This window comes from Ixodes scapularis, unplaced genomic scaffold (genome assembly GCF_016920785.2).
Source record: "Ixodes scapularis isolate PalLabHiFi unplaced genomic scaffold, ASM1692078v2 PGA_scaffold9__187_contigs__length_104089568, whole genome shotgun sequence".
Lineage (NCBI taxonomy): Eukaryota > Metazoa > Arthropoda > Arachnida > Ixodida > Ixodidae > Ixodes > Ixodes scapularis.
In genome coordinates, this window is record NW_024609884.1 from 83,651,817 (window position 1) to 83,665,540 (window position 13,724).

General features: G+C 45.4%; 2 protein-coding genes across 4 annotated transcripts in view; one reads left to right on the forward strand and one right to left on the reverse strand.

Annotated features, from left to right (window-relative positions):
• Positions 1-3,681, forward strand: part of LOC8039599 (protein starmaker) — a 28,204-nt gene extending 24,523 nt beyond the window's left edge. For both annotated transcript variants that reach the window (XM_029991626.4, XM_042287493.1), the window contains one exon: positions 2,535-3,681. In XM_029991626.4, the coding sequence (XP_029847486.3) occupies positions 2,535-2,685 (151 nt within the window). In that variant the 3' untranslated portion in view covers positions 2,686-3,681. The remainder of the gene's footprint in view (positions 1-2,534) is intronic.
• Positions 2,886-13,658, reverse strand: LOC8039586 (suppressor of fused homolog). Of its 2 annotated transcripts, XM_029991628.4 has the most exons (9): positions 13,472-13,658; positions 13,175-13,309; positions 12,819-13,098; positions 12,343-12,501; positions 12,049-12,269; positions 4,159-4,263; positions 3,963-4,101; positions 3,376-3,444; positions 2,886-3,297 (listed from the first exon to the last, which is right to left on the reverse strand). In XM_029991628.4, exons 1-9 carry the CDS (start codon positions 13,624-13,626, stop codon positions 3,226-3,228), a joined length of 1,335 nt encoding a protein of 444 aa, XP_029847488.2. In that variant the 5' UTR covers positions 13,627-13,658; the 3' UTR covers positions 2,886-3,225. The 2 variants fall into 2 exon arrangements, with proteins under 2 accessions (XP_029847488.2, XP_029847489.2); XM_029991629.4 differs by lacking the exon at positions 4,159-4,263 and having other exon boundaries at positions 3,963-4,119; positions 13,472-13,632.
• Positions 13,659-13,724: the final 66 nt, after the last annotated feature.

A 13,724-nucleotide genomic window follows, 5' to 3' on the forward strand; every position in this document is an offset into this window, starting at 1 on the left:
TTTTTGTGACGACCTCAATTTCTCTCATTTCGCGACTCGCAAAATATCCATAATACATTTCACATGAATATACTTCTTGGCAACAATTTCATGACATACCACACATATTTGCAAAATTTTGTGCCCACAAAATATTCCCTAAAGCCAGACTTACAGAACATGGAGCCCAAGAAAGTAAGATCATTTGCAGTATCTCCTGTAAATACCCTTGTAAAGCAAGAGTAGAACTGCTCATGGAAGCAAAGGTGGCATATTTTGCAGGGAACTTTTCTAGTACCATCTTGCACATTTCTTGCAGTAGAGCAAGGTCACACCATGAGCCAACCTTGACAGTGTTGCAAGCCACATTTTTAAACTTGGGGCTTTTCTCCAAAAACTAGTAGAACTTAGCATTTATATTGAATATGAAACCCCACGAGAGGATCATAACTGCTTTTGATGAAACTTGTACAGGGCATTTTGGAAATACGGGCCAAATTGCTCCTGCGAAAACTATGCATCGCACAAACAAAAGCTGATGCTATAGTGGTCTGTGCCAAAGGGCCCATTAAAAAATGATTAGCAGTCAGTATTATTAGTTAATTACTTTTCAGTAATTACATTTTTTATCATAATTTTTAAAGGTATGGTTTTATTTAGAAACTTGGTGCAAATATTTGAAAACTTTTAAATCTACCGGCACACACATAATTTTACGGCATTTAGAAAACAATGCTAGATTTAGACGACTTTCGGTTTCTTATCAGAGCGCATCTCCACACCAGCAGTTCCGGCTCCCCGTGGCCAAAATAAGCAACGTATGTGCGCTGCCCACTGATCTCTATGTCTATTTGCTGGATCGCGTTTGACCAGCTCTGCCTATGGACGGAAATGCGGCCAAGGTCGGCCATCTTTTTGGTAGAGTTATATTATCTCTAGCCATCGTAGTAATATGGCAGACAGCACAATGGCGGCAGGCTGCCATAAAATAGCCGTGGATCTAGTACACTGTACCATGGGTGATATTTCGTGCTTGATTGAAGTTGTTCGACGAAGCAGATTCTTGAAACCCGGCGTGACCGGTAGCCTCATCTTTGAGGACCCGGCGAAAGTTCTACGAAAGCGCAGCACCGGGGGAAAGCAGCGCAGCTTGCATCGAAAGTACACTCCGTACCGGTGTCTGCTTTCGATGCGACCTTCGATGCGTGCTGCGATTTTGTGAAACTTTCACTGGGTCCTCAAAGATCGGGCTACCGTTCACACAGAGTTTCAAAAATATGTTTCGCAAAACAATTTCAATCAAGCACGAAATAACACCCACGCTATTTTGATGGCAGCTTGCCACCGCAACTGCCACAACGCTGTCTGCCATAGATCGATGATAGTGGCAGCAGCAGCTGTACCTTGGCTAGAGGTAATATAACTCTACCAAAAGGATGGCCGTCAGTGGCCGCATTTGCAGAGTGGGCAAACGCGATCCAGCAATTGTCATGGAGATCAGTGGTGCTGCCACACATCTCATCTAAAAGAGGCTAGATAAGAAAGCCTTTGGACTCTCACATAAGGTTTGCCTTCTTGACATTGGTGCCAGTTCGAAGACTCACCTTTATGTGCGATGCGTATTGGCTCGGGGGAGGGGTTGCTGGCATGGAGATGCACTCCAATAAGTGTTAACCTTTTAGCTAACGTGTTTTCTGCATATTTGTTACCCAGATTGTTTTTTTTCTGCATCTCTGTCACCATTTGCCAAGCTCTCGGGGCCCGGACGTAGTCAAGCCAACAAAGATTGGCTTTTTTGTTCGTGGCTCCGGCATCTGTATCTGCAGATGCAAATAAATGATTTGATTTGAAACCGAAACCTATAAATGCTTTCAGATTGAGCAACCTTTTGGAGTGCCATAAAATGCTGCATGCCTTACATCATTGTAATATGGGTTAGTGTAGTTTTTGATGATTTGCATGAAGTTTCTAATTGAAACCATACCTTTAAGGTTAATAATTCAAATTTTGATTGCTAAAATGTAATTACCCAATTGGATGGATGGATGGACGTTAATGGCTATACCCTTTGTAACGGGCGGTAGCTTGTGCCACCTAGCCTAAAACCATTAAGGCGTTAACCCTTTTTCTGTACGATGCAGTTTTTGCAGGAGCGATTTGGCCTGCGTTTCCAAAAACACCCTGTAGATTTATATCCATGCCTCTTACTCCTTTAACAATATTTATGACCATAGTCTGCCCAGTGCCGCTATCACGTGACTCGGTACCCTGTGCGTCACTGTGCCCTTCCAAAAGGTCACGGGACACTTGCACGGCATTGGACTCGCTTTGATGGGCGAACTGTAGTAGAGTGGTGGAGAACTGGATGACTCTTGCCCCTCACATTTGATTAGGTACATTGTCAGGACGACAGAAGGTCTACCGCATGATGTCTCGAAGCGGCTGTTGTCTGCAAACATCTTTTCTTTGTCTTGCGTCTAACAAAAAAAAATGATTTCGTGAAGACCTTTCGGTGCATGTGGGACACATTATAACTGCCTGTGCCCATGTTTCAGGGAGGCGACGGAAGAAGAGGACGACGAAGAGCAGTTGATGATATCGTCGGACGAGGAGCATGCAGTCAAGCGAAAGGGCCACAAAGGTCTTAAGGTGTGCATCGGCTTCAAAAGAGCCGCGGCTCCGCCTGCAAAACGGAGGCGCCTCTAAGACATCTCTCCCACACACCCCGAGTCACAACAGTCTGCCAGCCAGCGGGCGACGACGCGATGAACCGGAGTCACGCTGCACAAGGTCACTTTTTATGTGTCCGTTTTTATGTGTCTGTTGAACTCTACAGCAGTTTTACACTAGATGCTTTGTTTGTAGCTGCCTTGCCCGTTGAGAAAGGGCATTCAATTATCCCTTTATCCATGTCGGTGCACTTCAAACTTTTATTTAATAAAGAGCTCAGATTTGTTGAGTAAGGCACAAGCAGTCCGACTCGATGACACTCTCTGCTTTGCGGAGCTGGTAACGATGGCCACGAGTTTACCGAAGAAGCCACAGCAAATGTACAAAACTCCGTTGGCAGTGAGGACAACCAGACACTATTGTCCACCTGCCGACCTCTGTGTTAACACCACAATTCGCCGGCACAGTCTCGACAGAGAGTGACAGTCTTCGGGAGTATTTGCATCCGAGGAAACAATGAACAGGTCTCCTCGATACTGAGATTTGTAGGACTCTACACCAATGTCGTGGAAGCACTCAGAGTTCTTCGGGCATGAGTGTGATGGACATTTTTCGCTCGGGCCATGTGTACGTCTTTGGGAGCGTCAACTGCAGGAGGAAATATAAGGACACGTTGGGAATCTGGCGACACGAGTTTAGATTGGAAGTGCAAAGCTGATAGCTTACCCCTTCAGCACTGCACAGTTCTTCCATGCGTGCTGTCATTTCAGACACCAGGTCTTCCGTTAACAGCACCTACGAACCAAATGCAAAGTTGCGTGAAGAACTTGCTACTTGGCTTAGTTCGCAAACCCAGCACTGACTGCCATGTGTCATTCCTGGTGCCAGAAGGGTCATATGAGCATCATAATTATTAATCATAAAACCAGTTATTGTTACTAGCAAAACAAAACAAAAGCTTCTTCCTAAAATGAGCAAAGAATTTGTTTGACATTTGCTTTGTAGATGTATGCAATAAAATAAGTATGCGCAGAACGGTCTCCATCACTCCAGTTACAACTTCTGCTATGTTATGGTACATACATTTTGAATTAATGACAGCAGACCTAGATCCTGGCATACAGAGTACAGTATCAAAATCAAGAAGCAGATCTGTGTGCAGGACATGACAAAATAATATGAATTTGGTTCTTACATCAATTTCCATCTAGCTTAAAAAGAAAACAGGCAATTTGCCATATTTCTGTGCTGAGATCCATTACCATTGAGGCCCCCTAAAACTGCAACCCTACAATGGCACCTGATGTCTTTACCTGCAACCAAGAGCCTTGCACTGCGTATGGTTGTTCAGCATTGGCAAAGGCACCGATGACAGTGGGCACCACAAAGGTGACAGCCGCGCAGTCCACCGAGCTCTTGAAGGTGAAATGGCGACCGTGCTTCAACCTACCCCTGCGAGAGTGGTGCCACCTGTGAGATGCCACAAAACCATCCGGTTGCCAGTACTACCTGAGCGCCAAAGGAAAGAGCAAGCCAGCTTCCAGATTGAGCTGCAGGTGCACCGCCTCCAAAGCCCGCGTCTGCACCAGCTCTCGCGTCTCCAGACCGTTGTCCCTGTGTCGACAAGGTCTAGGTCACTGCCATTTGCAAATTACAAAGTTTTCCTCAGCCGGCACCAACATTCAGCCAGCATCATTTCCTCTGCCCGACCTGGAGATCTGGAGTCACATTTCTTCTCTTCATTCACCAGAGATATGCCCACCCAAAAGTCAAAATGTAGTTGGGTTGAAATCGAGGGTGGGCATTTGATGCAATCCAACTACTGATGCTATTGGTGAGAATATGGAACTATAGGAGGCACCTTGTCCAGCTTGTTTGCCACATAGCTCAGTGCTTGCCCAACATCAGGCCAGTGCACTGGATTCCTTTACTTCGATCGAGTGCGGGGCACAGGATGGGCACGAGTGCTGCGTTCGGCTGCAACTTGTGTTCAATTGGTGCCCCACTACTCATTGAACAGAAGTCCCAGTCCAACGTTGTAGCAGGAACAAACAAGTAATTTATGTTTGTTGTCAGCACAGCTCAAGTGAACCGCTAGGAATGCGACTGCACAATCTCCTGCCCAATATGAATTGAAAATCCCAAAAATAATCAAAAGATGGTCACTTGTATGAAACAGGTGCGCACAGTGATGCACAACAATTGACAAAGTGTGGCAAATGATTGATTGATTATTGTTAGTCAACTTCCAGAAAAAAACCTTGACCGTTGACAATGATGCCTTTCGAAAACTATTGACACTTAGTATCAAAACTAACGGGCATTGACTAAAGGAGACTAATGGATAGTTAGTTCACTATCGGGTCGTACAAGGGTCTTACAAGGGTTGACCGGGACATTTATTCTTGTGAGAAAATGAAAAATTCTACGAGTTTGAAACTATGTTAGTTTCTCAAAGTATTCCTCGTGTGCGTACAGGCACCTCCTCCACTGTTTTGGCAGCTCTTTGACTAATTTGGCATAGAGAGAACTGGACTGCGTGACTGCACTCAGACTAATGCAATGATGGAAGCAACATTTTACTTTTTGGAGCAGCCAAAATGTTAGCTTTTGGAGCAAATCCAAATGTCTGTTTGCGCATCGCTTGAAAATTAAATGATAATTGCACCACTAAATGAGCGAATCTTTGATAATAATGCAGGATTTATCTTTGATAATGAAGTGTTTTACTTATCACCTTTTGTAATTATAATACACATAAAAAATCATAGAAGTACAACATGACACACCTGTCTTTTTAGAAATAAGGCTGAGGTCAAAGTAGTTTCTATTTACAATGGGGATTAAAAGAAAAAAAAATGATTGAAAAATAATCATAGCAAGATACTACAGTTACGATAAAGTCTCTCCCACTCCCTCTTTTATGTTCATAATTTATGTAGCCTATCAATATCATTTACTTAAAATTCGGGAGAAAAAAAAAACTAGTATATCCGCTAAAATGCCAATCAATAAAAATATGTTGCACAAAGACTTATGAACCTACAAAACTGAAGTACCTAATATTCTAAACTGCACCCCTTCTCCCTACCAAATACTACCAAAAGTTAAAGTTTAGCATTAAATGTGACACTCCTAGTTCTGCGAGAGTTAGTGGCATTAGAGCCAGACTTTTGAGTGGAGTTCAGGGCCCTTCGATCTATTGCTGCTGGGCTTGTCTACTTATTCAAATATAGGTCCTCATTTCTCGTTTCCTTTTCTTTGTCGGCACCGCTCTTTAAAATTAGAAGTCTATCTACAATCACGACGAAAAAAAGGTTGACCTGTAATAGTAGTGAGCATAATTTCCGAGCCTATCATGCAAACTCATGGGAGACATACGCCACTTCTTCTAGCGCACCGATGTGATGCGGTGAAGCTCGACATGTACGCACCTGGGAGTGAAGGTTGACAGGAGCGGCGATGGTGCCGAAGCGTGGAGGCATGTGGTTAATTGAGATGAAAAATCCAGAGATCTCATCAGGAGTATGAGACCCTGGTTCTGCCTTATCAGAGCAGCCGCCATACCACAATTTGATTCATTTTTCTCGCGACTTCTAGCTTCGTGATATCACCGACATCGTCTGGAAGTTCAGGCGATGACGTGGCCAGCGCGGTAGATGAGCAAATTTTAGCTATGGTGAGTAGAGACGCCACCAAATACACATTTTTTACCATTTTACTTCCACTTCTTTCAATGTTAGTATCAACCAATATTATATTACTTTTTGCTTTGTTTAGGCTCATCCTGGCGCAGGTGTGGCGCAATTTTCAGCAAAAATGGCATTTTGGCGCAACACGTAGCAGACTTGCGCTCATGGCGCAATTTGGCGCAGTACAACTTCCATCACTGGAATGTGTCCGTACGGTTCACATGTCACTGGCTACTGTCCTTCACCAAACTGTTGACACCATTCATTCGCACTTATGCATGACATAGTTTGTTCCCTATACTATGTATGCAATGTTCTCAAAATTTCAGCTAATTTAAATTGCTCCCTCACCAGACATTTGAATATGCATGGCTATGAACACATTGCTCACGGCCCTGACAGCTGGAACTACTGCGCATGCATCAAACAAGTCATTCCGGGCACAGAATATTCAAGAAGGACTATGTCCCCAACAAGTTTCATCATGCTACACTAGGTCAGCATTTTCTTATGAACGCTAGTCCAGGTCAACCTTGAATGACCCTTGTATATACAATTTAAGCGCACTTAGAGACTTGTACGTGGACTATCACTGTTTTTTCTTTTGCTCCCATCTTTGTTTTCTCCCAATCTAGGTTTAACAATAAGAAGCAGAGTCAGGTGCAGAGAAAAAAGACTGAGGGGTTGGCCTCGGCTATTTGTCCTGACTGACCGCTTTGCTCGAGGGAGGGGTAAATTTGAGTGCTTGCTTGTCATTTTCAGTTATTTTTGCTAGCATTTTGATAGTTAGCTACAACTGTATTATTTAGTAGTCGCTGACCCTCTCATGCATCACATCCACATACGAGGACAACGCCTTTTCCTTATCTCTCTCTCCAGTTTTTTTTTTTTTTTTTTTTTTTACTTTGCTGCATGGTGTCATCAGCTTAAGACAGAAGGTACTTTCCCTTGTGCCTGACAGATGGCAGCACTTGTCGGCTATGGCTGAGACGGCATGCTACTTTGCTTTTGCCCATAACAATGCATGCAGCAGTCTGTAAATGTAATATCTTTTTTTCTTCCGAGTAGTTGTTTTTTGTTTGTGCTGTGAAACAGAATTGGAACCGTATATGAAGTTCTAACCAGAACACACCTGATATTTCTAGGCAAGAAAATCTCCGCACAAGCACCAAGAAAAATAAACTTGTCCACCGAACTGCATATGCCCACTTGATCTATGGTGTCTTCATGTGAGGACACATTAGTTCTACTGTTGTAAATAAAAAGTATAGTTTTACTCAAGCATATAAAAAATTTTTTTACATAATTTCTGGCCCAAATAAACTTTCCAATATGCTAGAATTTATTTTCAGGTAGCTAATTATAATTGGGGTTCCGTGTTTTTGGATACATCCGAGAAACTAAAAAAAAATGCCTGCTGGTAAAATTTTCAGCAATTCATATTTATCCAATATACTCCAAATTTCAATGTACCATTGCAAAAAAAAAAAAAGACGGTATTCAGTTTTTTTAGTGCGCAGGGTCAATGGTCTGGAGAAAACGCCATCCCAGTTTTCTTTCAAATCTCGCGACCATTGACAAAAGGGATCTCACTGCTTATCTCCTCAAGGTTCATTCAGAACAACAGGTCATTCTACTTTCGGTGATGACAAAGGCCACTGTTCCAGTTTCCAGTTTGGGCCATGCTATTTGTGCTCCTTAGAGGAAGGAGAATTTGTGTTTTCGTACCATTGAAAGCTATGAACCATAGAGATTTCATAAAAAGGGAAAGAGGGGCTGGGCAGTTGAAGCTTTTATATTACGCCCTTCACTACTCCACCCCGCGCAGCTGCGGGGTAGGTCGATGGATAGGAATGAATACAAGCTTCCCAGCAATAAACTCCTCCAGGAGTTTATTGATTCTAAGTTATTGACATTCATCGAAGCAACATACGCTTGCAACTTGTGTCGTGGGACAAATTAGTATTGCCAACGGCAATGGTGCCAAAGCAAAATACAGCTGAATAGATATTAATTGATACACCGTGAGTGAGGCAAATGTCACGTCTGGCAAACAATACAACCAACCAACCAATTGATACAAGTGCATTCTCTTGAATCTAGCATATGTTTACACCCAAATGCTGTTCATTTTTGCTTTTGAAAAATAGAAAACACTGCAAGATTTAGCTCTAAATTTTGGAGAATTGGGAATCAAACAAAAATAAACTATGATAAACTCCAAACTTTTGGCAAAAAAATCAACTCCGAATAACACATTCCGAATTAGACAAAAAATAAACTCGGAGAACGCGGAATCCTCATTATAATTCATGCACGAGAGGTTTAATATTAATTTTTAAAAACATTTTGTCAGTGCAGTTTTCAGGGCGAAGCTCCTTAGGGTCTAGCCTTGACCGTCCGGCGTCCGTGCTCACATCGATCTTGCTCGTGCTCGTGCTCTTAAGCTCAAGTGCTCATGTAGGGGAAAAAAAAAAAAAAGTTTGCGCAGTTGACAGGGTTTGAACCTGTGCAGCGATTTCTAGTCCATCGCCTTAACCACTCGGCCACGACTACAGGACGAGTAGGAGGCTCTGAGAAGTGGTAGTAACTCAAGAGCTGGGGATGTCATGGATGAAACGTTGTATGTAGCCGCTCAACGTCTATACAGAAGAGGGCGCTGCGGTCAAATGCGTACATAATCGTGTTAAACTTTGCATGCATTGGCTCGACGTTTATAGACGGGAGGGCGCTGCGGTCAAATGCTCAAATGCGTATATAACCAGGTTCCATACCACACATTCTCTTTCTGACATGGATGAAAACGAACGAAGGGCTCGGCATGCTGCGGCTCAGCATCTACGCAGACAAGCACCACCAGAGCTTTGCTCCAATCAACATCGCTCACCATGTGGAGATACGGTAAATTTTTTTGTGGATATCCTTCCTTATTTTCTGTTTTCGTCCCCTATACATTGTTAAAGCAGATTTTCCCTGCCTTCTTTCCTCCCTCATCTCTCTCGGCTTCTTTTACTTCCTTTTTCACAGAGGTAGTCTGCTCTGCACCAGCACTTGACTGTTGGTATTTGAATTTCAGTTTTCGGGTTCAGTTTGTCCATTTAGTGTTCAAATTTGGTTTTGAGAGTGTATGTCAGTGTTGCTCGACTGCGCTGGGCTGTGGGTTTTCTCGTTAGTGGGCTGTGGCAGCCTCCATAGGTGCAATTCTAGACGCTGGTGGCGGCTCAATTGCCGCGTTTTATTTTTAGAGCACAGCTCTTAGGCGCCCGTTTCCGGCTTGAGCGGCGTCGGCATAACTGCGCGTCGCATTATGGGGCGTTTCCCATAATGACATCGCACGTGACGTAACAAGGATCACGACTTGCGTCACTCGTGACGTCACGGCGAGTTGCATTGTGGGTAAACGTCCTCGCTAAATTTAGCGGAAAAAATTTCCCGCTCACAACACAGGAGAGCCGAAATGCATGGGTATTCCCCGCTCACAACGTGAAATCCAACGAGTCTCACCAATCAAACAACAGATACTGTACATACCTCACCGTGCCACGTTATCCGAACAGCATTTGAGAAAGGTCTCAAATAACATAGCATATCCAATATAAAAGTGTCCATGGTAGTCACTTCACCAGAATCGGGCACAATCCGGCTTGTTCTAATGAATGTTTCGAAGGGCTGCATTTTGGCACAGCACCAAAGTAAATTAATGAACGTGTCTATTCCGTCCCCATACCCGACCCTATCAACTATTTTTCACAAAGACTGGGAACATTGCTGGGAAGGCTTTTCGGAAATAATCCTCAAAGAACGTAAAACGGCCCGCGGTGTGGGCTGCTTGATATTTTCTCTCTTCGTTTGTTTCCTGCGAAGGCCTAGCAGGCTACGAGCCCTGGTATTCCCGGGATCTCACAGTGGAAGGTAGCACAAAAAGGTTAAGCATCCTGAACAGGCAAATAAAGTAAAAACTTTAAAAAAATACTGGCAAACTTTGAATGCACAATGCAGATGGGGAGCCATGTTGACCAGGTTTCCACAGCTCGGGCGGGCGGGAGAAATTTCTGGCCGATAGGGGTCGCTCGAGTCGCGCAATGGCGGTGGCCAGAGCTCTTTTTGCAAGGGTCTATAGACAGCTTTATCGTAGTCGATTATCGACAGCAGCACAGTCAAACTCGTTTATTACGAACCATATAAAACGCTCGGTTTCGTTCGATATACCCAATAATTTGTTAAAACAAACCTCGCTCATAACAAATTTTCACAATTTTTTACACGCAGAGGGTACTTAACGTACTCCTAGATATGTTGAAGGTGGCAACAATATCAGGTTGTTTTTCACCACGTTCGACATAGCGAATGTTATTGTCCGACAAAGAATTTCACTATATGCAGAACCAGTGACGCTGGTTTTCTAGGAAGTGTGTTTAGACCTTATCTTACAGTGTTCTGGCAGCACATGTTGGTTTTTATTTTTACCTATACATTATCGTAAATAAACCATTCAGTTGAAAGTTACGCCGCGTCCTGCCTAGATTTTTTTTTGTTTCATGAGTGCTGTTTCGGCGTAATATCCAGTAATGATGTCCACTCTGTCCGAGAGCTGAAGAGTCTACTTACTGCTGCTTCGTCGTTATCTTGAACCGTGAACCGCATCAGATTGGAGAAGAAAATGACAAGTTGCAGGAGGCCTAGGGAAGCGAAGTTTACGATGCCGAGGCTCGGTCTGCGATGTGTTGACTGCGTGCATGCCCAAATTTTGTCTGTTCCGAAACCACCGGTAGCAACGAAGTTGACTGGCTGAAAAGCGCCGCGGTTGTTACAAAATCTGAAACCTGATGAGGCGCTACAGCGCTGGGGTGCGACTAAGCGTAACTAAAGGGAGGCTTCATGCCGGGCAAGGAGGAACTTTTGTCTGTATTGCAAGGAAGCCAAACGTCAGAAGTGCCAAAGCTCGCGCGTTTGCTGGTGGTCGTAGGCGCTGTAAATTTGATATATCCATTGTGTAGTTCATTATGCGAGATATATTTGTATGCATGCTGATAAAACATTTTTGCGTGTTCGATATAGGGGTTAATTCGCTGTACCAGAGTTTGTTGTAATCGGGTTTGACAGTACCTTATTGATTCTCTTACGATAGCCGACTATATAGTTTTACGATTGGTCTACATCTACTGATGAGGCAGTGAAGTTTGGTTTGACAGGTAGTGGCACCTTATGTAGGATTCTAGGAGCTCGGAGATGATCCGTGGCAGCAATCATTGAACCCGATCTCGCGCTCGGAACATCCGAGTTGCCTCTGAAATTGTGACACAGCGCTCATGTCTAGTCATTTGGTGCCATGTCCTGCCCAAAATGGGCCCACGCTGACTGGAAACCAACTATCAAGACTATCAATAATTTTATGACAATTGTAAACTATTGATAGTTGTATGATAGACAACTATTGTTAGCTGTACAACTGTCGACTACTGATAGTTGGACAATAGTTGATCATGAATAGTTTTACAGTAGTATTATCGATAGTTAGGATTTAGCTTCCACTACCAATTGTACTGATAGCACTATCAATAGTAGCTTTGCACCACGAGCGCACTTTCTAATGCATGAAGCACAGCTGGCCATAAGTAACTAATTGTGAATTTAAAGAGCACAACACCATCTGGTTGCCCTGGATGCAAGGTGTGTGCCTCTCCCCAGCTGCCCCCGTCCCACTCACTCAGTCTCGCTGCTCGGCTGACTGCCCAGCAGGCCCTTCTTCAGCGTGCGCTTTATCTCTTCCGACTCGTAGTGGGAGATGCTAGGGCTGTCGGCAGGGGTGGTGGCTGCTTGCTCTTTGGCCCTCCGCGCCACAGGTGGGAACTCCTCCGACCAGCAGAACTTGGCGCTGACGCCGCTCAAGTCCGATCCTTCCGTCTCGATTCCCCGGTCCACCGCATCCTGCAATGGATGGAAAGTTGGATCCAGTTGCCAGGGCGCGCAAGCCTCCCGGACACTGGTGGGACGGGCGCACCTGCACGCCGGGGTCAAGCTCGAAGACAGTCTCTCCTCTCCGCATGTCTGTGACTAGCCAGGGGCCCCCTGCACCCGGTACCCGCTGCATGAGTGCCACAAAGCTGCGCCCGTTCCACTGCTGCGCCGCTTTCAGTTCCTCGGCGCACACACCCACAATCTGTACAGCAAGGAACATCCAAGTCACGCAGGTAGAGCAGACAGACGTCCGTTCAATTCCTCCGAAACGCCAGGCATCAGTCTCGAATGCCACAATGTCTGTAAGCGGACACAATGCGGGGCAGGGCAGAGAAAACACTGCAGCACTGTGGAGGCTCATGATGACGCAGCCTTCAGCACAGAGACCCTCCGGTGCAAAAGGAACAGCACAGAGCAGTGACGCAAAAACAGTGTGGCATTTGGGATCCTTTGCAGCACTTTCCCCACCCACTGCACCCCGCCAACAGGCGTTCGAGGAGGCACGGGTAGGCAGCGCACCTGAATGAAGCTGACTACTCCGAAGGGGGTGTTGACCGTGCCGAGTTGGGGGTCCTCCATCATGAGCATGTGCTCGATCCTCGACTCGCTGTTGTCAAGCGGGCAGTGCCAGGAGACGTGGTCGCCGTCGCACAGCACGTTCCCCGTTTGAAATACGTACTTGGCGAGCCCCTGCATGACGGCCGCCGGCCACGTCGGTGGACCCGTCTCGTCGGGCTCTTTGCGGAGCCGGAACGTCAGCTCGAAGCCGAAGCCGCTCGGACTGTCCGCGTTAGAGATCCTGCGGGGAATTTGGGTCGGCGCTGGGAACACGGCCAAAGCGACCGCTACTCGGACAGTTTCAAGCAGCAACTTACTCGTGCACTCTGCCGTCGCCGTGGAGGTCGGAGAGTCCGAAGCTCACGTAGTGCCAATGAGCCGGGATCTGTTTCGATTCGTCACCTTGGTTCGCGTACATGCTGATGTAATCGAGAGGGTCTGGTCCTCCGAGCCTGCACGAAGGAGTAACAAAACGGGCGCTAAAGTTGCGAGCGTGAAAATTACCGAGAATACAACAGATGCCACCGAACATTTTTAGGAACGCTGCTAGATGATCCGAGGGTCGATCGTGCGCCCGACTGATCGGGGGCGAATGCTTATGCGGGGACCCTTACCAGTATTTCAAAACTGCAGCAACTTGGAGGGGGTTCGGCTGGTCGTTGTATATTCGTAGGCATGACGAGTACAAGGCTTCCAGACCCGGCGGAATCTGAGGGAACCCCACGACGGGAAAGTTCTGCGGCGCCCCAGCCATCCTTTTCGAGTCCATGTTGAAAATTCCTCAAATAATAACAAAGAGAGAGGGAGTTTTGTTTTGGCCCGAGTTTCGTAGTTCTGTGGTACATTTTACGATTACACACAGTTCAA